This window comes from Aspergillus flavus, chromosome 1 (assembly GCF_009017415.1).
Source record: "Aspergillus flavus chromosome 1, complete sequence".
NCBI classification, from domain to species: Eukaryota; Fungi; Ascomycota; class Eurotiomycetes; order Eurotiales; family Aspergillaceae; genus Aspergillus; species Aspergillus flavus.
The window spans coordinates 673,729-695,064 of NC_092406.1; the positions used below are offsets into that span (position 1 = coordinate 673,729).

Below are 21,336 nucleotides of genomic sequence, written 5' to 3' on the forward strand. Positions count from 1 at the left end.
GAAACGATATACGGAGAGCCCCACAGGGATCAGCACGATCTTTTCGCACTACTCGGCATATATTTGACCCACAGTTCGCACTATTGGAAGCTCCTCTTCTGCTGTACCTTCCCCCCTCTTTTTCACCAATCACTACTCCGGCGCAGGAACCAGAGATTCAGATGATATTCTATCCGGTGTAAATAGACCAGAGTAGACTAAATCGCTTAATCGATATATATACTGACTTTACATCGGAGCTTTATTAACATTTTAAGAGGGTACTGTTTTTTCGTGCACATTCCTTATGAAATCTGACCGATCGTCGCGGATGGACCACGACGGTCACAACCATGGCGATTATAAGTGGGTTAAAAGCAGTGGTAGGTAATGATATCCGGAATACGGCGCTCCTGATGTAAAATGTGGTGAGGTGTCACTGAAACATCGCCAGACTGCTTGAGTTTGCATGTTGACAGATCATCGGCACATCGCCTCAGCCTTGGATGAATTGGGCTTCGGCGCTCGATCGACTATTTACGAGGTACTATTGAAAAGTGGTCTAGATTGTGGGTACATGATCTGCATTATTTACGGGGTACTATTGTAAAGTGATCTGGGTTGTGGGTACGTGATCTGCATTATTCTTGTGGCAGTACTTTTACGCTGGTAAGTTATTAGCGCCACTGTATACCATAGAAGACGGAATGGACATACTCGAGTTGATATAGGTGGATTTTGTTAGAACGCGCCCCATATGTGGGTCAGTATGCCAGCGATGAAGACCAACACCGCCTATTCCAGCCAGCCCTCCGCCTAACTCGATGTCCGTGCTAGGCATTCTCTGGGCTGCCGTGCAAACGCTGGCACAATGGATGGCTAGCACCCCCTGCTGCCAGACGTTCTGAGCTCTCAGCAAACGCTTCGAGGCCCCTAGTATCGATTGGACACCGGTAGAGAAGCAGATGTTAGCGTGGGGCCATCTATACCGTCTTCGCAGGAAGATCCGACTCCAGATATCGATTCACCACATGGAGGATAGTGAGCCTCTTCCTTCTAGAACCGACAAGAGCGGAAAATATCGGCTACCAAGCGGATGATAGCTGACCGTTATGCTCAGATTAACGCCCAGCAGGTCTCCGGCCAACATTCGGTCTGGCGCCATGTTTATCGTCTCATGCGATGTCCCGGCCCTCTGTGTCGCCACGACGGGCAATATTGCTGGCAAGACCCAGAGAGTAAAAGACATCATAGATTGAAGACGCACCATAGTAATCCTTCGTCAATATGTTGAGCGAAGAGGAGTCCTCGATACCCATGACGATGTACCCGATAGCCTTGGTGAGCAACTGCATGCTAAGGAGGACCAGCGACAGGAGAAGCGGAAGAAACCCCCGGATAGTTCTACATTCAGTTCAATGTGTCCTCCGATAAATATCAACGTCCTTCCGGCTGGATCATCTCAACAACCTATGCCTACTTCTGCTGGTGATACTGCCCCTGCTAAGACTGGCTGTGCCGAATCAATCACGGTCCACGGGCTGCTCGATGTCGCAGTGGAGGTGTATACCGAATCGCAACGGTCATGGGTGCGCAACGAGTCTTTCAGGGATAACATCAACAAAGCACGCGATGTGACACTCGAAAGTTCCCTCAATCTCATGCAGATTTATGAAGATCAAATCCCTGGCTTTTTTTGTCGAACATGGTGTGAAATTAGGTGCTGCCGGGCGGTTCGTACACGACATTGACGTTTGAGTGAAAGGAAGCGGAGACCTTTGCCGCAAGAATTGTAATAGTTCAATCTCGATATGTTTGTACCAAATGGAGAAGATTACACAGCGGCATACAGTAGATCCGGGGATTCTTGTCGCCACCTGCATTTCGTTGTCACTCCAACCCTGACCGCAAGACACATTAGTATGGATTAGGAACTATCCGGAATATCAATATTCCCTGAAACGATGAGAAGGCAGGAAGAATAAGTCAAAATAAAAATTTTATATTTATTTGCTTGACTGACACTTGAACACAAGTGAGTATTGACCAATCAGGATGTAGGTAGTTAGGCAACATGAGTAGTAGTCGCAGCATCTTAATAACAGGAAGACCAGGGATCTGTTAATCAACTGTATGATTGTGAAAGCATATCGGTATATGATCATTTCTATAGATAACATCTAGGCTGATCTAACCTCCTGCAACCACGACGGCGGGTCCCCTGTAGTCTTCCCAGTACACGCAGCATCGACGCACATCTCCAAGCTGCCAAAGGCAAATTGCCTGCCCGTAAGTCCAGGCCCATAGTGGATATACTTGCCAGAATTAGTCATGATCGTCCGAGTATTCTTCGGAATAATGGGTTCCTCGATAGAGCACCAGCAAGTGTCTTGTAAGAACTGGACCCCGAACTTCTCAAGCTCCCCGACGTAACCCGCTTGCGAGGCAAGGCTATACTGAGCACGGCCGCAGGTAACTATCACGGAGACATTATCATTCTTTGTTCTTCCTTGGCACAGCCTCGCTACTTCTTTCATCTCTCGACATGAGAAGTGCGGGTTGCCAAACGAGACAAGGTCGATTTCTCGCGGCTCAGAGCCGTGATTGAACTCGTCCCAGATAGCATATAGATCCTTCGAGTCCACATCAATAGCTTTAGGGACCATACCATTAGCGCATGCAGCCTCGAGGGTAGGAGCCTCTGGAGTTAAGTTGACCATGTGGAGCATAGGAGCGCTAGAAGATGTAGCAAATGCTGCTGAGAACGCCTTGAAGTCATCATTGCTTGGCTTTAGGTGTTCCAACCCAGTTATGACCGGAATGTGAGTGGTTGCAATAGCACCAAGAGCGTAGCCTAAGATAGGCCAGAATGAGTCGTCGGCCCCTTCGGAAGGTGTTACTCTAAGCCAGGTAGACGCAAAGCGATTCTCATCAACATAGACCCCTGCCTTTGGCGCGCGGCCAGTCAAGGCAATAAAAGCCTCAAGCATATTGGGGTTCTTTAGTGTCCTCGCACCAAGCACACTGTTTGCATAGATAACAGCGTTGGACTCTCCCCAGGCGATTGGATCACCTAGTCTAGGGGCAGTCTCGAGTAAATACGGGGCGCAGGTGAATGAAATCTTGCCACCCATGTCGACAAAAGCCTTCGCCAATTCGTCACAAGCTGATCCAAATTCTGCGTCGATCCCGAGAAGCCGCCAACGTTTTTGATCGACATTAAGCGCATTGATAGTTGTAGGAACTTGGAATTTACCATCCCAGTCACGAAGTCTTTGACCAAACGCATTAGAACCGGGCCCATACCAGGCGCCATCTACATGGGCTTGGCTGACATCCATCAGCTCTTTGGCTCCCATCATGTCCGCCATTCGGATAATGATCTTTAGCGAGATCTTAGCGGCTTCGCCATTAGCTCCGTCCAGAATCGCTCGGTCGGCATCAGTAAGTTTGACGCCGAAATTGTTGAGGTCAATGGTAGGCTTGGCAGCTCCATTGGCAGAGTCGGCCTTCAAGGGGGCATCCGAGACTAGTTCACCCCGGATATGAACAGTCTTCCCATCCCAGCCTAGAGCTTCACAGAAGTCCTCTGGATTCAGCGTAACGACGGCGGCCGTCTTGTCAAACAATTCTTCGGCAACCATAACTCCTAGTGTGATGATCTCCTCGCGACGCTCGAAGATCAACGCCTTAGGGCCTAAGCCATTTAGGATGAGCTCCATCATAATGACGCTGCCGCCGCATGATCCTCTACCTCCAGGTATTGCCAAGATGGTATCTTTCATAAAACGACCGCTCAGCGGATGGAACCTATCAATGATCTCGCCTGTCCTTGGATCAACACCGCCCCAGAAACTAAGTTCAAGGTCAGCTGCCAACAACGTGGCACAGGCGGCGCCAGTGACATAAGGGATACCGCGAAAGATGCGTTGTTCTGACATGGCCATGTTCGTCATGTCAAGGGAGGCAATATGAGGAAAGTTCTGTAACGTAGTACCGCGCTTAAGCAAGGCAAGTTTGAAGTTGAAGGATGGCTAAGTAGGGATATATATGTTTGAAGACGGTCTCAGTGGGCAATTAGAGACCGCACGAGTCCGATGGCCTTAGCCCATGTTCTCCAATGGAACCAGCCGATCGGTCTCGTTGGGTGTGAAAGGCCAAACCAACGTATAACCGGTAAGCAATGCGAAATGGCCGGCGGGGCAGCGTATCGGCAATTCCGTGAGAACAAGCGGTTCAGTCTCGGATGAGATCCCGTTATCAGTGAGCTAAATTAGAAAGCGGGGCTACAGCACCTCCGAAGACTACAATTGGATATAGGGAATGGAGATCAGGTTTTTCTAGATACCAAGAGATTGCGCGGTCGGTGAGGTGGGTTGGTATATTCGCATTATATACATATGCTGCGTATTGCCCAATAGATCCATTCAACCGGAAGTTTAGGTCTGCTGCCTTTCAGACGGTGATAATGGATTCCCGAATGGAAGAGTCCACAGCGGCCTTCCGAATACCTGGGACTGGACCAAGACATGCCGCATTTGCCGAGAGATGCTGGACTAGCTTATCAAGATCCATAGTGATCTTTGAAGCCGAGTGTGGAACATGGACATCTTGATAACTTGGTAGTGACAAATCCGTCCTTGGCAGATCACAGTCAGAGGTCAAAAGGAACACAACACGCTCTAGACAAGCTCTGTAAATCCTTTCTGATATTGCAGCCGGGCTGGAACTTCCCGTCCGTAGGAAGAGGGCCTTGGCTTCTGAGGTCGGCCGAGTTGACTGGTACGGCACAGAAATCGGCATCAGCCCGAGGCCATCGTCCCGCTCGTCCGGAAGTACTGCGGTCGTTGCGGTCACAAGCGGCATAGTTTCCGGTGCTTGGTGAAAAGGGCTCAAATCTGCATGAACGCTTGATTGAGATGAAAGAGGAGACCAGGCGAATGTCGCGTCTGATGAAATTCATAAACGTGCCTAAGGAAACTGATAAAAGTTTCCATTGCATCGTCTAGGGCCTTGCTGAGTTGTTCAGATCGAGCCTTTTCGGAAACCAGGATCTCTTCCTTTCGTGTTCGATACGCTCTTTGCGCTCGACGCATTCGGATTCGCTTGTTCTAAAGTCTTTTAGCCTGGGACACTTCGAGCAACTGTCGGGCATACATCAGTCTCGTCAGCGGCCTCCTCTTCTAGCTCCTCAATCGGAGACCGGCCACGACGGGCCGCTCGTCGCTCCCTCTCTGTACAGAAGACAAATTGCGGGTCTGCTTGGCATGGTAGGTTGTTCATAGGATAAAGATATCCTCACGTCTGGTAAATCCACATACACTGAGTGACTTAAAAGCTGCCGCGCGGCCCTGCCACATATTCGGAAGCATATGATTCCAATTGTTCCTAACCAGACCTTTCGTTTTCTTCAGACACAAAAATGATTCCCAAAACCCAGAAGCAATGGATAGTCCGAGGTGACAAAGGCTTTGACTCCCTAGACGTTTAGGTAGAAGCCCTAGTCCCGTCTATTGGGAATCGAGACGTTTTGGTTGAAAGTAAGGATATCAATTTCGCTGCCAATCGTTCACTGAACAGTACAGATGCTGATCAGCATGCCACTAGTTCAGGCCGTATCGCTGAATTCTCGCCACTTGCTCATACTAAAGGTACGCTCATTTGGAAGGTGCAATGTCGTTCTGCTTTGGTTTTCAAGGTATCGCCCAAAGGTTTTTGCTCACGGTTTATTTTCCCTATTTTCCGGTCCAATCGATTTAAAGAGTCTACTGCTCTACTTCTTTTCTACTTTCTTAGGTCAGTCCTGCCTTTTGTTTTGCTACGTTCATCACCTGACGTGTTCATTAGGGCTTGTATCCCTTTCCGCTCAAAGACGGTCACGTACCTCTATCTGATGGCGCAGGTGTCGTTGCCGCCGTCGGGTCTCGCGTACACCGATTCAGAGTCGGTGACCGGGTGGCAACTTCATTCCATCAAGATCATCTAGCCGGACCTCTCGACGCGAAGAGCCGCACCAGCGCCCTCGGTAGTTCTCTCGACGGCGTCTTACGAGAGTACGGCGTATTTACGGAACATGGCCTCGTAATGTTCCGGAGAATCTAACCTTGTTGGAGGCTTCATCTCTGCCATGCGCTGCATTGACTGCTTTGAATGCCCTTTACGGCCTTGAAGGTATGGTATCGAGGAAGGGTGACACTGTCCTTACTGAAGGCACAGGAGGTGTGAGTATCTTCGCCATGCAGGTAAGTACTGACACTGTGGCTAGAAGTATACCTACTGAGACCCGACGTGTCATAGTTTGCCAAATCTGCCGGTGCTAAAGTTACTGCAACGACATCGACAGCCCAAAAGGCAGAACGGCCCAAGGAACTTGGCGCCGACTACGTGATCAACTACAAGCAGCATTAAATCCTCAGCGGGGCGAGCCTGCCAAGAACTCGACCCCTAACGAGGAGCGGGTTTCCGCCGTTGTTGAGGTAGGAGGTCCAGCATCTCTGAGACAGGTAGGTCTTCCGTTAAATTAACCCATTCCAAGGTGTTCGAGGGATTGACTCATTCTTTCGGTAGGCGCTCACTGCCTTGAAGTTCGATGGCTCGATCTCGATGGTAAGATCAGTCGGTGGATTTGTTGACCCTGGAAGCAACACCGAGGAACCGACATTCTTCGATACGGTCATTCATTCTTGCACTGTGCGAGGCATAGCGGTTGGATCCAGGCTACGGTTTGAGGATACGAATCGCGCCATCGAAGTAAATGATCTCCATCCCATTTTGGATAGACAGACATTCAAGCTGGAAGAGGCCAGAGAAGCCTACCAATATATTTGGGACCAGAAACATTTCGGAAAAGTCATCCTCGAGATCGTTTAATTGATGGTTTCCTAGAAGATGTTATCCAAGACCTAAAAGCATTTGGGAAAGTTATCATCCCTTCCTACATAGATAGGTGCTGTGTAGGATATACTGGTCTAACGAGGCAGAGCAACGAAAAGCTGTCGATTGTTGGCCTCTGGTGACCATGAATTGTCTGACGAAGGAAGTAATGTCCGTTTCAAGACGACTCAACATCGTACATGCTTTTGTGTTTATTTCTCATAGTCAATTGTGGAGTAACTCTGTGCAGCGGGCCAAAACTTGGGAGCCTCAACCTCAACTAAGCATGAGGTTTCAATGATTAGCTGAAGTGCAACAGCAGTGTATTGAAGACATGAATGAGAATGGTGCCAAAGTTTTCTTCCACATGCATCTCATGCTATGTTGCACCCAATTCGTGACACAGGGTCGACCCAGCGACAGAGTTAGTTGGGCTACAGTGGCGCAGCAATATAGCGGACTGTTACACAGTGCGCGTCGACGAGCCCGGCGGAACAAATGGTGAATTCCAGGTGCCGGGATAGACGATGCCAGTGGACTTGACCGGGAATCATTACTGATCTGTTTCTGCTCTTATGGACGAGAGAACGTGAACCTTCCAGCCGACAATGCCTGCTTCTAAATCAGGCAAGGTAGAATTATCCTTTGGTCTTGGTGGTATACCCGTGATATCCTCGAGTTGTGGCTCCATGCTCTTGGTACAGTTCGTGCTTTCATAGGTAGCGGATGCCGGTTGAGAGATGCTCGTTCGCATACAGAAGCCCAGCTATTCATATGCCTATCATTTGACGGACTGAATAAAGAGTGACCGAAGAGGAGAGACAGGGTATGTACCACAAGCGGAAAAGAGGCCGACCGAGCAGAAGGCGAAACCTGGGAGAGGCGTGAGTCCATCAGCGGACCGATGCAGGATATGGATCATAATGCGAACATACATAGGTCCACCGACAGTGCAATCTCTTGGTGTCGTTGGTGCGTAGAGAGGCCTTGTCTCTGTATCCCAGTGACACACATGGGAATGTGTGCCGGTGGTGGCTACTCTAAAACTGTCGAGTCCAAAGCCCACTGCCTCTTTACCGAGATTTCGTCAACGAGACTCGGCGAGGAGCTTTTTTGGGTCGGAACGTTGGCACACGTGATGAAGCGGAGATCGCATTGGTTTATGGTGCTGCATCATATTATTTCCATGTCGTTGTGTATACGGATTATAGGGTAGTAACCTGGAACGGATATTCGCCAAGAATGAATGTATGTAGATTATAGATCGGCTGTTAAAGCCAGGGGCTAATCTATGGTGCCCGGATGAAACATGCGATAAACTTCAGAGATGATCAACTAGGGCTCGCCAAAGTATCGGAACAGACGATCCCTTCAAAGCTATCATAACTTTTGGTTACGTTCGGTTACGTACGAGGCGCCGTCGTCCGGGTGGTGTAGCGTAGATTATGGAAACCCGGTAGTGAGCTTCTCAGGGGTCCATGAGCATGAACCAGAAAGCGACAATTTATTTGGGATAACAGTCTTCCCGGTGGTTTGCTCCCATCTTTTGGAAGCTAAGTATTACCCCTTCGTTCCCGCTTCCACCTTGTCCCTTCTCAGCGCCTCATCAATCGCTTTTTCGATTGCTTTGGTAGATCCTCGCAACTTCTCCAGTAGAGCCCCAACCTCGACACCATTCACGGTGAGAGCATACGTACTAACCCGTACGTACGTCGAGAGGTACGTGGCCATGTTGAGATATCACGGGTGACTGAGCCCTATGACGGGGATCGGGGACAGATATATGGGCAACTCGCCATTTTAAAGAATAACTCCTTAAGCAGGAAACACCGTTCAATCTGGCTATCACTCATGTTGAACAACGTCTTTCTTGCTCACTATCCCCACCGCTCCTGTGCCAAATTTTTCACGGAGAGGAGAATCTTCCTAGAGAGAAAAGTAATTATCATCTAATTGGAAGGTAGATGCATTCCTTTCGTGGCAACACAAGATTCCTCGGGCTTGATATGCGTGCCGTAACCGAACGAGGCCTGCAGGACCACCAAGGATCCATTTTAGAGGAGGCCGTCGCCAAGCGAGAGCTGTTGGCTAGGAATGGGCCCTACGCATTACTACTCACTCACATAGGCCAGAGCTGTGACTATTTTTCAATTCGTACAAGAATGCACACGAGTGCCTCCACAGCAGCCGAAAGCTCAATAACTGATTGAGATCTAATGTGTATCTGCAGAAGATTCGGGTTCAGGGAACATCAATTGTTCGAGAGTGGTGGCAGATTCGAAATCCAATAGCCTAACCCAAGTATCAAGACGATTAGTACTTTGAAAATGACACTAGCTTCACCGAGCAGAGATGGTCATAGGGAGGCGAGATACAAGGGGGTCCAGAACAATGCTTAAAACGTACTCGTCGTTATCGAAGGGTCCGCCAGCTGATAATGGGGCAAAGGGACTCAACATTGTCACGAAGGCATCGAATATCTCCACATCGTCCTGACGTGCATCATTTGGTGGCTCTGGAATAGAACCAATCGTGGAATCACGCGATGACTGAGGCATATGTTCCCTGGGAGCTGTTGCGGGGGCTACCGTCCGGTAGAGTATCCAGTTCTTTGCCTTGGAGAACATCCTCGAGAGTATTTCAGCGCCAAAGTACACAGATTTGAGCTCTTCGATGACCATCATGCAAAACTCAAGGTTGTGGCGGCCCATACGTTGCACCATCTGCTTCTCAGACGTGGCGTCAAGCAGATGGATTTGCAATGCGGGAACCAAGGCAATGCAGCTAGCATTATTCAGCACCCTGGCTCTTAAAATGCCATAATTGTTCTCTGGTAATGTACTTACACCATCGCTTGGCTGTTGCTGATCATGTCATCACCGATCATGTTGCCAAGGATCCTGTTGGTGTTCGTCGCAGCATCTTTGGCCCTCCGCAGAACAGTTGATGTCCATTCATCCGCAGGGAGACCAAGGGGATTCATTTCTGGCTTGTCGAAAAGGAAAGGCCGGTATAGTGTAAGCAAAACGGAACTATAGCGTCAGCGTCGGCCGGTCGAAGACAAAAATCGCGAATTTCACTCACTCTTGATACAGCTCTAGATGGTACATGTGTAAGGAGACGACGCGACTGTGTCCGCGACCTATACCGTGATCTTTGTGGAAACAATGCTGTCGGATGGTATCATCAATGTGCTGTATTTCAGTCCTACTAGGTCGTGTCCGGTCCGCTCGATTTTGCCATGATAGAATCTTCGCTAAGGAGACCGTAAGTGTCAACAGCTCCGTCCATAATTTGGACAAGTCCTTAGTGCCGTCTGGAAGGTACTTCTTTCGAATATGCTCCGGAATCCCAGCGAGTAAATTATCGGAATCGTTGGCATGTGGCATTCGGGTACTGCAGTCGGCTAGGTTGATGCGCATAGGCCTGCCCATGCCGGCAGAGAACCAAGCTTCACGGTAAAAGCAGCTCCACCACAATTGCCTCCAGATGCTGCTGTCACTCGTCGGGATCACTTTACTGCGTTTTCGACCTGTATCTGGATGCCGATGTAGCCCTATCGTTTGGCATAGGCTGATAGCAATGCCATTCCAATGCCAAGGTCCGGTCCTGTCTTCGGTGTCCGAATACCAGAAGCCTGTCAGAAGTACCGCCTGGATAAGAGTAATCTTCCTTCTCTCATACTCAGCGTCATAAAGAGCCTATGGGACTTTCGTTAGCCGGTACTTTCTCTCCAAAACGGCGTTACCGTGCTACGACCTTGGCTCGGATATACATTGCACGCTTCATCTGTTTTCGAGACGAGAAATTGGCTGCTAATAAGGTGCTGTCATCTGCGAACTATTTCCCATGTTAATGTTAGGATGCCAACGAGGGAAGTAATGGAGTGAGTGGTACCCATACATTCGCAGCAGCTAGAAACATGCTCCACAACAGGTGTACGCTTACTTCATTGCGTCTATTTTCGAATGTATCGAGGAACGAATGGACCTCAACAACAGGAAAAAAGGGATGCACATAGTAGAAGTATGTCCGGATCATCATTTCGCAGGCAGCAGGAGTGGGGAAGTCGAACACGCCCTTACGGCGCAGGTATTCGATCGTATCCTGATCTATATGAGTGGGCTTAATTTGGGGGATGAGGAAGTGCCCAGTCTTCTCCCGTGGCTCTGGCTCGCATATGTCGACTACCAGACCGACGCCACGGGGGTCCCCTAAGTAATCGAATCAGCATCATGATGGACTATCACTGGCGCCAGTATCTCCTGACGACCAGCTAATTGTTTGATTCTTACCATATAAAGGGGAACAGCATTCATCTGTCGCATCTCCGTCTAGTTGCGACGCGCCCGTGTCACCTCCATTGTGATGGCTGAAATGCTCGTTGAATGGACGATAAGAGTTTTCGATGCTATTTCCAGTATCTCCTACTGCTGGAGTTGTAGGACTGCGCCCGCTTGGAACTGATAGATCCTTCAACGCAACGAGGCGCTCGGGGCCGGGTGGAAAGCCGCCATCCCCCAGCGGAGTACTCTGTATGGCGGGATCGTTATTCGACGGCGAAGACACCGTACCAAGGTGGTAAGGTAGGCCACGTCTGCTACGGCAGCTCGTTAGCGGGTTTGCCGAAAAGTTCTTTGCGCTGAGATTGCCATATCGCTTACTTTGGTCTCCTGCTTTCCCGCGGCACACAGGAAAGCTCATCTAACGAGCAGTTGGCACAAGGACTCCCAGTTTGTGGGAGACTGCACCTTACTTTACGGGCGTGGCATGATTGGCAAGCCACGGGTGCTCGTTTTCTGGCCTGTCGCGTTCTGCCAGTGCTCCGCGGGCTCTCCTTTGCGGAATTGGGCATCATGGATGCCTGTGTCTTGTCGTTGCGAATGAAGTAGCACCAATGCGGGAATATTGCCGCGGATAAGAAGGTACACTCGGTGTGCCTCGGCAGTACAACGCCGCGGTTGGTAGCGATTAGTCATAGTCATACCGAGTCGGTTGCCTCGGCTGTCCGCAGTTCGAGCTCATGGTCCAGGCGTATCTCGTAGTAACACAGCGGAGACGTACTCCTGCATAGTACGTCGCGCTGGAAAAGCGTTACCGCTACGGGCAGCTAAGTTACCCTCGAAATTCACCAAAATTCTGGAGGCATACCCTTGAAGCTGTTGTCGCTACAATAGAGACGGTAGTTGAACATTAAGATCCGTCGGTGCTAGGGCCGACGGATGACGCTCTCAAAGGGTAGAAACAAGAGGACGGTCTGAGAAACATTGCACAGAGAGGCGAAGGAAAGGACATAAAGAGAGCCTGGGCCTGTATACTACGCGAAGCGCAACGAAGCGCTGATGAATATGATGAATATGACTAAAGCATTGTGCAGTGAAGGGCACAGTACTATGTACACAGCAAGATCAAAGTCGATAAGTCTTGCTCTTGGACAGAGCCTCTCCCATCTTTGCCTGCGGGATACCCTGGCAGAAACGGTCGAGGCCACCAAACATCTCGAGCGGCGCTTGTTCGTCCTGCTCCCGAACCAAGCGACGACGCATCAAAGCCTTTGTCCCCAGAAGACTCGACTTCACCAAATGTTCGCCGAACGTCTGCTGCAGGTACCCCATCACCTGCTCACGGAAGTTGCCTTTGCTTTCGAAGACCTTGTTCACAAAACCAACCTGAGCCAACTCACTGACGGGAATCTTCCTGCCGAGAAGGAGTGCCTCGTTTGCTTTTCCCTGACCCATCCGCTGCACAAAGGCGACACTAGAGCCGCCCTCGGCAACGAGGCCGAGAGAGGTGAAAGGAGTCATCAGCCAAGCATCGGATACCGCGTAGATGAAATCCGAGTGCGATATCAACGCGGCAGAAAGCCCTATGACCGGTCCATTCAGCGCCGTGACCAGAATCTTCGAATGACTGTAGAACGCTCTCGCCACGTCGATGTTGTTATTCACTAATTTAGGAAGCCAGTGAGGGCGAGACAACATGTCCTCCATAGATGGTGGCTTTCCCTTGAGGTCGGCCCCTCTAATCGCTGGAATCAATTTCTCTTCCCCTTTTCCACCTTTCTCTGTGCAAAGGGTGGAGAAAACTTACGCGGAGAAAAAGGCGCCCTCGCCAATTAAGACGGTGACATAAACGTCTGAGTTATCTTCAGCCTCTCGAAGCAAGCTTGCGAGGCGATAATACAGGCTCTGCGTCAAGGCGTTGGACTTTTTTGTGTTGTTCAATGTGATGACGGCAAAGATGCCGTTGATGTCCAGGCGAACAAGATCCTCTTCAGCCATATCGCGATAACGTCCTTGTGTCGGGCTACTGATAATGAGAAGATGATGAAAATTTCCTTTGTACAATCTGGATTTTGAGGGCTCTCACTGACCTTTTTATGTCGTCCCTTCGGCGTATACTATGGCTTGACACCCGCGGCTATGGACTAGGTACCCTCAGTGCCGCGGGAACAAAGAATTGTTGAAAGTATAGTCGCCTGTAAGCAAGCCTCAGGAACCTCGGTATGGAGTATATAACCGATGCCCTCCTGTTCGTCTGCGACTATAGCAGCCTACATACAGCTGTTTCGGTCAATTTACATCAGCCATAACGTGTGCCTTTCGCCATGGGACACCTGATGTGGTGCCTCGGCCTTGTACTAGGCCTGAGTCTCAAGAATTTACCTTTCATGTGGCATGTAAGCTCAGAATGGAAGCTCCTTCCTCTTCCCTTGAATCGACACTAACCTTCTAGTTTCGATTTTTTGGTGCCCTCGCAATGGGCTACCTCACTCGCCGAAGGTCAGGCTATGCGCTCCAACAACGCCATATCTTTCTACCGGCAGTGGTCAGATCACGGTCTTCAGCAACTGAAGGGGACTTCAACATTCATAAGTCCAATTCCACCTACATCACTGATCTTGATGTATCGAGAGCGCACCTCAGTGGGTTGCTCTTTGCGCCCATCCTGTTGCAAATCAAGTCTTCGGTGCATTGCAACTTGATAGTCAGCGCGATTTCGTGCACGTTTCATCGAGAAATCAAGCCATTTCAACGATACGAAATTTGGACCAGAGTTGCTAGCTGGGATGATAAGTGGATTTATATGGTCACACATTTTGTTGATACTAGCAAATCTTGTCCCAGTTGCTATGTCATGCAGGCCCATACTTCGACCAACAGGAAGATGAGAGTTCCAGCACCTCATAAAAAAGAACACCACGAAGTTGTGTTTGCATCTGCTGTGACCCGGATGGTGTTTAAAAGTGGCCGCTTGACTGTACCTCCAAAGCGTGCTTTGGAGATCTGCGGTCTCCTATCGGCTCCGGCGGCCGAGTCCCCGATGGCAACGTCCTGTCCAGGTCCCGGGGCTGGGGTGACAGAGTCAGCTACCGGCTTCAATGAATGGACAGTAGAAGAAATGGCAGTGTATAAAGAGACAAATCTCCCAATCGTGCGGCTCGAGAGGGGTTGGGATGCTGTGCGTGAGCTTTTCCGCGAAGATCAGTCAGTGTTGGCCGAGTACAGGGATTTTATGTGGTGAATGTCGGATCTTGAACACAGGAATATCCGGTATCTAGGCATTCTGTACACGTCGGGGGTTGTCAGGTTTGGGATGATGTGATGGGTGTCGTGACGAGTGGTGTCATCATAACCCTCGTATCGCCTTAATGGAGGTCGAGACTTGCTATATAATGGATGAGTGAAGAGACATCGGCGTTCATATCTATTTCGTCTCAATTACCGCACAGCAACCGTCATTCGTAGGCCATCCGCAGCTGGCACATGTAATTTTGAATCCTGCGCCGAGGATCTATAAGGGCCGATTGGCGTGCATTTATAATGTAGATCCTGATCGATCAGCGCCTTGAGCTCTTTACTAAGTCTGCTGCGCTGATCTGATGGAGGACCTCCTTTCACCAAGCATATACAGGTCCGTGTTGGAGCACTCAGGGTCAAGCGCGCTGCCTGACTGCAGCCCAAGAAGGCACATTTGTGGGCAATACAGAGCATCATGGGAGCGAGGTTGCCCGTTTTGGCTTCCTCGGCAATCGTCTGATCGGGAATAGGTGCGGGTTTTGGAGGAGGCGTTACCTCGATAAGGACTGTGTACATTCTATCCCAAACGATCTCGTCTGTTACCTGCGATATCGGACGCGTCCGAGCTGATGGCATAATTGAGGCTGGAAAGATCGTTTAGTAGGTTCCTTCCACCACATCGGGACGGAAGTTTTCGCGTGTCTGGAGACGCTCGTAACGCCGATATGAGATCCAATGCAACGTTTCGAAGGTCTATGTCGATTAGTATGACGTGCAGTGGTGTTTTAGCCAATGATTACCACCTCACCTTGATCTTCGAATTTGCTTAGCGAATCTAATGTGGGCAAATCCCAAATCATCGCAGGTCCCTTCGAAGCCCTGTCGAAAAAGCTCCAATCCTGTTCCAATCGGTCCCCCCATGCTGGTATCGGGCCTCTTGAAGCGACCCACTTTGTGACCTATGGACACTCCAAGGGCCGCGCAAGTTCAACAATGACGTATCGAAATTTCGAAGCCCTCATTCCAGGGAGGTTCAAGATTGAACCGACATCCTTCTAGAAGAGTTTCGTGTTGTCGGCGGTTGGGTGAAGGGCAAAGACATTATTATCATGTGACTTAGTGTACGTATCACGTGACCTGTAGTTGATAGAAATACAATTTGCAGACATTCAGCAAAAGAATTTTGTCAGTTCCAGCTCATCGTCGAAAGTATTTGGACCAGTGTCGTGTGGGTCAAAGTACACCTGAGCACTATAGCACTTGATTGCCACGGTGTACTAGGCTTCTTTGTGTTACGGCACCCTTGCCAGTGGAGGAGGGGAGAACAACACACATAAAGAGCTTCAAAGCCTGCTTTCTGTATATTTTCCGAAGATTCGTGGAAATGCACAAGGCATAAGGTCCTTCATATGCTGCACTTCTCTACTCCTAGGACTTAGACCCTCTGCTAGAGCCTTCGCGTTGGCGTATGTCTTACCAGTTCTCGGTTGCCTATGCTTCGGACTGTCAGCTAAGTAATGTCTAAACACCCACAGCTTGTGCTTGAATGTTGCGGGGTGGCAGACAGATGATCCGAACCGATGGATGATAGAGGAATTGGGTTTACCAGCGTGCGGTCTTCCCGAAACGACCGAGATTAAATTGTTCAGCTTCTAATTCTTACAACACGTGGATTTATAACAATAGGGCCGATTACTTGGCCGGACGTCGTGCGATGATAGATATTCATAGACCGCATGTGCTTTTTGGCTAGTGTTAATTAATCTTTTCTATTCGGGAAGGCACCCGGCTTATCTCCACCGGCTAGCGCCTCGGGACCGTATGCGACGACATGCAAAAAAGGGAATGTCCGACAGTCAATAGGTGTGGTCGAGCTCGTAGTCGTCGAAATTACACGCCTTGTTGCGCTCTTGTTTGTCGACGTCACCACAGTGCTCCTCCCACGAGATTTCAGGGATTTCGTTCGCATCAGGGTTGACCCATATAAACCCGTTAACATCAACCTTGATGTGGATCTTGTGCAGGCCATTGTCTTCGGCAATGCGCCCACGTGGCTCTTCGCTGCATGTAAACCATCTCGCGGGTTACATTATATATTTTGGGCTGTTGCCCTATAGCCATGCCGAGATCCCGGCCCCCTAAAGGGAGCAGATGGTTCATAGTGTCGACCTTCTATAAACGGAAGTCGATTCCCTCGGGCGGCCTCCCGACGTAGGCGAGCTTTGATTCCAAAATTAGGGAGCCTAACTAGCAGTTCGTTGGAGTGAAATGAGACAGACCCAATGGGAACTTCAGGTCGGTCGGCCCTGCGGAGCCCTGCGGAGCCCTTTTCACTGTTGTAGAGTGCTCGAGCTGTGGTTACATTTTGCCATCATCCTCTCAGCCGCCCATCAAGGCCGCGAACGGTTCGGCTGCAAAGCCGAACCGTTCTACTTCCTGTACTGACGAATTCAAGGAACCGTCAAAGCGCCGTTCACGTCGATCAATTCCCTGTGGACGGCGACCTATCCAGCAACGGTCGCCGGGTCCTGCAGCTCAGTCTATCTGTTGGCGATGAATGTATTGTCTGCAGTATAGTTCTTTCCGGTATCTTCGCTCCTCCCTGTGGACAGAACGACAACTACATACACTTCCGGTCTTCCTGAGAAAAAGGAAATCATAGACTGAAGGCAGCGGATGATCCGTAGTGTAGGGGACTGCTCTTTGCGAGGGATTGGGAACCCAAGTATGTCTTTCTTCTCGCCCATCAAGAAGCGGCCTTGCCCGGCCTTTCCTGGCTAATTTACTGAATAGCATGATTTCCAGTATGGGGTACAATCTGCCAGTATGTTAGGGCCTCTCTCTAGTCGGATAATTTCCCCCAATATGCCACAGCACTACTTGTAGGTCCTATTAATAGGCCTTACGAACCAACGGATATCATCCATAAACCATGGTAGTTAGTTGTGTTCATGCATTTAATTCGCAGTTCAGTCAGACACAGCAAGTCGTAAGATCGGCGAGCCGTGGTAAGCGATATCGCCACCCAAACTACACTTACCGAGAACAGTATCTCAATACACGCGAAGCTAACGGGACCTATTTCACGATGACCACGTTGGTAGGGGCTCGGGGTATCCAGAAATATTCGTTCAGGATGACGTCTACTATATCTGCTATGGCAGTAACGGGTTGGTCAGTTCTTTGAAACAAGCAACATTGTTCGACTAGCCCCCAACATAAATATGGTGCATGGCCGATAGACTGACACCACTTCAGTCATTTCATTTCCAAGACCCCAGACCTATATTATTCAGTATCATGAAAAGCCTCTTCGCCACCTTGGCGGCTTTTGCTGCCAGCACCCAGGCCCTTACTGGTCGCACGACCAATTGTTGCTTCCATCTTACTGCTTCTGGCGGTGCCTCTGGTACCGTTGGCCAGCTCAGCGATGGACAAAACCGTATTGGTGACCACAGTCTATCTACTGCGCAGTTCTGTATTAGCCCAGATGGGTCTATCACTGACGGTAGCGGCCGTGGCTGCATTCTAACTCGTGAATAACGCACCTTTGGATATTGAAAGGAGATTCAACAAGCTAATACACAATCTAGCCCCAACTACTCAGTTCCAGTGCGATCAGGGTGCCACACCTGAGTCGGGCTTCTCTATTAGCCCATCTGGCCTGCTAGAGTTTCAAGGCAGTTCTGAATTCCTCGCTTGTGACACTGGTCAGAACGGTGGTAGGAACATCCACGTCACTCCAAGCAAGGACCTCGGCCAGTGCGTAATAGTCGAGCTGAAGGCCGACTCATGCGCGCCTTCAGCCTCCACTGCCCCGTCAGCCAGTCCATCCTCCAGCAAGAGCTGTCCCACCACGCTATCATCAGGAAATTTCGAGTTTCCTCACCTGATCATCCCTGTCGACTCAAAGTCTCCTAACACCGCATTCGGCACCTCATTCAATGGCAAGGTGACCTCAGCCATCTCAAGCATATTCAACTTCGATATTCCGCAGGCCGATTCTGGAAAGATGTGCAACTTAGTCTTCCTATTTCCCCAGAAGGCTGACCTTCAGACGTCATCCTTCAGCTTCAGCGGTGATGGCAAGATCAACTTTTCCAAGCTCTCCAAGGCTGCTACTACCTCGACTACCTTTAAAAACGCTCCCTCTGTCTCCCAGAACTTAGGTGATATCACTATCTCACCTGGACATTCATTTGTCGTCTCAACCTTCTCGTGCCCTGCTGGTGAAGCTATTGCCTTCGAGATGAAAAATGCTGGTACCACCGACCTTGAGTTCTTTGAAGACTTCAACCCTTCTCCGTGAGTTTACTTGTCTTGATAGACTTACCTTCTTAAAGAGGGCAAGCTAATCTTCTTTTAGTATTGGTCTATTCATCACTGTCTGCTAAAGAAGCAGCATAATCTCAGTGTCTTTTCAGAATTCATCATTGATAATTGATTATCTGTGCTCCATCCTAGCCAGAGTGGTTATGCAGGAAGCAAATTGCCATCCCTTCATACCTCATGTAATCGCTCCAATTTCCAGTTAATAAAAGTTCTTTGTTTTGTCGACGGCCTGGAAAACCTGAAATTGGCTAGTTTTCGTACTACTTTAATATTGAAATTGATTCATTATTTTTCTAATTCAGGAGCGGTGGTGTAGTAAAGACTTTATTTTAATTGGATATAATGAAGAAAAGAGATCTCCCGTAAGAGTCGTTCAGGTCAACATTGCTCCTGAAGTCTAACATCAACATGATAAAGCCATAGCTCCCTCCAGAGTCAACAGAAAGCGGCGTCTCAAGTGTATGTCCAACAGACAAAGGATACAAACACGTGGCGGCGCATCATCCCAAGACTGCACAATATACCGACTCTTTACAGAGCCACTACCCTTTGATCAGGCGGTCGGGGTAGTATATGCTTAATGACGTAAAGATAGCTAGCTTCACTACTGATGTTTTGTTTCTGGCGCTGAATACATACATAAATCTGTGTTGATCCTTATGTAATGAATTCGACCAGACCGCCGATGTGATAAATTGACCAGTCACATCACAACGAATGTAGGAACCAATTCGCATTCGAAGCAACCTATTGTAAAGAATAGGCCGAAAGCTCGGTCATAGATTCCGTTACTGTGCATAACTCACTTTTGTACCTGGTGGTAGTTGGGTCTGATTGTTTGGACTGAAGATCTTAGGGCATCTGTGGATACTTGGGACGTGATTCGTTGGACACAGATCTCGCTCTTATAGTATACTACCAACAACAACAAAGTATTTTTAGATATTTGCGTCTTGGACACAGTGTCCCATATTCGAAGCTTTGTTTTCTCTCCGATTCACAAAAAATGAAGGACACGGAATTGGAGTAATGTTTTGAATCGATCGCAATCCGCGGTATTATTAGATTTCCCCGTACGCACCGTGGGCCTATCGGGGTTTGGAGCCCCATCCTTGTTTCAACGTTGCCGAATATCCTTCTATCTTTAGACAAGGCACACCCTGGTGTCCAGTGTTGTCCGATATGCTTCAGGTATATGCAGGTCACTACAGCAAGGGATAACACGCGGTCAAACAATCAAACGAATGTTTATTCGCCTCCTGGAGAAGAATGTGTGGCATTGGTAATGGAAATGGCTGCTTCTGCAATAGTATTTTGTTAAACAAAATGGTGAAGTAGAGAGGTCCTCAAATCGAGCACTGCTACAGCGAAGATACGAGCATATATTTCTCGCGGTCTGGGGAAATGCAGTATCATCCGATATTCGATTGTGTCTCTCCTTCCTGTATAGGAAAGGAACTGCATCGGAAGAGATTCACCTCCGAGATGGGGCTAAGATATGCATAGTCGTGTGCATCACAGTCGCCCTTACATTACAATATCCCCAACGCGAACAATACGCTGCTATTCGCGAGAGACCTCCAGTGCCGAGAATTGGTCGTATTGGGGTCGCTTCCGTCTACCCCAGCCATGCAACGTATCCCTCACCTTCAGAGTCGATGGCCATGACCACCTATCTCAATATAAAAGAAGGACAATTCTCAGGTTCTGAATCTCATAACAAGCAGACTTCAACATATCCAACACTCTCACAATCAACGCACTTCAAAGTTACTTTCGAACAATCCAGAATGCAATTCACTACCATCATCAACGTCGCACTCCTTGTGGCTGGCAGCCTGGGCTACGCCAACAAGTAAGCTGACTCATTCTGTTCCAGTCGAACTTGCTAACGACAATTACTCCTAAAGCTGCAAGGGCTCCAGCAATTCTCCCAGCATTACCGACTGCCAGGAGGCTATTCGCAGGATCGACGAGAGTTCATCCTACGGCGACGGGGCTGAGTTCTCCGTCGGAAACTGCTACATGGTCTATGCCACCAACGGTGCTGGTGAACACAAGGTCGACGGCAAGACCATCCGTAACACAGCACAATCGATCCTGGACTCATGTGGCCACCACAAGGGAAGCTACGGCACCAACAACGACTGTGACTCTTGCCACGTTACTGTCAACTACAGGGCTCCTAAGAAGTTCTAAGAGCCGAATGGACGATGCTTCCTGTGATGTCTCTTGCCGTCCGGGGTTATTATTGCATTCTGCGGTGGAGTCTAGCATAGAAAAGAAAGAACGAACGGGATCTCTTTCCGTGGGGAGCTTTGTTGCTGCGGCTGGGCTGCATATATACTTAGAGAGACAAGCAGTATAGATACTGAAGTCATGAATTTATTATGTTCCCTCAATAATTACTGACGTGTACCTTTATTGGGGCTTCGAAAGCAATACATGGGCGACCCTTCCGTAGATGTACTATCTATGGAAAGGACGATACGAGGCTATTGCAATTGTCTCAATGTTAAAACCTTAATAGGATGGTTGCAGACCCGAGACACGGATATCTATATTAGTGTACCATCATTGCTATCTCTACCAATTACAGTTACCCAAGTGAGGATTATTGTGAGCCAACTCA

General features: G+C 49.1%; 10 protein-coding genes across 10 annotated transcripts; 4 read left to right on the forward strand and 6 right to left on the reverse strand.

The window, feature by feature from the left end:
- Positions 1 to 1,965: 1,965 nt before the first annotated feature.
- On the reverse strand, positions 1,966 to 3,935 carry F9C07_2058265 (uncharacterized protein; the record flags this gene model as incomplete). The annotated part of the gene is made up of 2 exons (XM_041284375.2): positions 1,966 to 2,097; positions 2,175 to 3,935. 2 exons carry the CDS (start codon positions 3,933 to 3,935, stop codon positions 1,966 to 1,968), a joined length of 1,893 nt encoding a protein of 630 aa, XP_041141605.2.
- Positions 3,936 to 4,434: 499 nt separating this feature from the next.
- On the reverse strand, positions 4,435 to 4,845 carry F9C07_249 (uncharacterized protein; the record flags this gene model as incomplete). The annotated part of the gene is made up of 1 exon (XM_071510960.1): positions 4,435 to 4,845. One exon carries the CDS (start codon positions 4,843 to 4,845, stop codon positions 4,435 to 4,437), a length of 411 nt encoding a protein of 136 aa, XP_071365461.1.
- Positions 4,846 to 4,871: 26 nt separating this feature from the next.
- Positions 4,872 to 5,262, reverse strand: F9C07_250 (uncharacterized protein; the record flags this gene model as incomplete). Its single annotated transcript, XM_071510961.1, has 2 exons — positions 4,872 to 5,090; positions 5,137 to 5,262. 2 exons carry the CDS (start codon positions 5,260 to 5,262, stop codon positions 4,872 to 4,874), a joined length of 345 nt encoding a protein of 114 aa, XP_071365462.1.
- Positions 5,263 to 5,576: 314 nt separating this feature from the next.
- Positions 5,577 to 6,849, forward strand: F9C07_2199184 (zinc-binding oxidoreductase; the record flags this gene model as incomplete). Its single annotated transcript, XM_071509446.1, has 6 exons — positions 5,577 to 5,630; positions 5,827 to 6,060; positions 6,093 to 6,221; positions 6,277 to 6,363; positions 6,396 to 6,482; positions 6,547 to 6,849. 6 exons carry the CDS (start codon positions 5,577 to 5,579, stop codon positions 6,847 to 6,849), a joined length of 894 nt encoding a protein of 297 aa, XP_071365463.1.
- Positions 6,850 to 8,442: 1,593 nt separating this feature from the next.
- F9C07_2248818 (fungal-specific transcription factor) lies at positions 8,443 to 11,831 on the reverse strand (the record flags this gene model as incomplete). Its single annotated transcript, XM_071510050.1, has 9 exons — positions 8,443 to 9,144; positions 9,259 to 9,636; positions 9,699 to 9,884; positions 9,937 to 10,553; positions 10,612 to 10,692; positions 10,756 to 11,066; positions 11,148 to 11,449; positions 11,517 to 11,579; positions 11,614 to 11,831. 9 exons carry the CDS (start codon positions 11,829 to 11,831, stop codon positions 9,066 to 9,068), a joined length of 2,235 nt encoding a protein of 744 aa, XP_071365464.1. The 3' UTR covers positions 8,443 to 9,065.
- A 429-nt stretch (positions 11,832 to 12,260) lies between these two features.
- On the reverse strand, positions 12,261 to 13,133 carry F9C07_253 (putative 3,2-trans-enoyl-CoA isomerase; the record flags this gene model as incomplete). The annotated part of the gene is made up of 2 exons (XM_041288958.1): positions 12,261 to 12,873; positions 12,943 to 13,133. The coding sequence occupies 2 exons, from the start codon at positions 13,131 to 13,133 to the stop codon at positions 12,261 to 12,263; spliced, it is 804 nt and encodes a 267-aa protein (XP_041141601.1).
- A 326-nt stretch (positions 13,134 to 13,459) lies between these two features.
- Positions 13,460 to 14,376, forward strand: F9C07_2060008 (uncharacterized protein; the record flags this gene model as incomplete). The annotated part of the gene is made up of 2 exons (XM_041288970.1): positions 13,460 to 13,531; positions 13,588 to 14,376. The coding sequence occupies 2 exons, from the start codon at positions 13,460 to 13,462 to the stop codon at positions 14,374 to 14,376; spliced, it is 861 nt and encodes a 286-aa protein (XP_041141600.1).
- A 197-nt stretch (positions 14,377 to 14,573) lies between these two features.
- On the reverse strand, positions 14,574 to 16,401 carry F9C07_255 (uncharacterized protein; the record flags this gene model as incomplete). The annotated part of the gene is made up of 2 exons (XM_041284382.2): positions 14,574 to 15,016; positions 16,227 to 16,401. The coding sequence occupies 2 exons, from the start codon at positions 16,399 to 16,401 to the stop codon at positions 14,574 to 14,576; spliced, it is 618 nt and encodes a 205-aa protein (XP_041141599.2).
- Positions 16,402 to 16,622: 221 nt separating this feature from the next.
- Positions 16,623 to 18,997, forward strand: F9C07_2278715 (GPI anchored cell wall protein). The gene is made up of 3 exons (XM_071510322.1): positions 16,623 to 17,907; positions 17,966 to 18,677; positions 18,739 to 18,997. The coding sequence occupies exons 1-3, from the start codon at positions 17,604 to 17,606 to the stop codon at positions 18,764 to 18,766; spliced, it is 1,044 nt and encodes a 347-aa protein (XP_071365465.1). The 5' UTR covers positions 16,623 to 17,603; the 3' UTR covers positions 18,767 to 18,997.
- A 1,328-nt stretch (positions 18,998 to 20,325) lies between these two features.
- Positions 20,326 to 21,177, forward strand: F9C07_2278716 (uncharacterized protein). The gene is made up of 2 exons (XM_041284388.2): positions 20,326 to 20,559; positions 20,615 to 21,177. Exons 1-2 carry the CDS (start codon positions 20,363 to 20,365, stop codon positions 20,901 to 20,903), a joined length of 486 nt encoding a protein of 161 aa, XP_041141598.2. The 5' UTR covers positions 20,326 to 20,362; the 3' UTR covers positions 20,904 to 21,177.
- Positions 21,178 to 21,336: the final 159 nt, after the last annotated feature.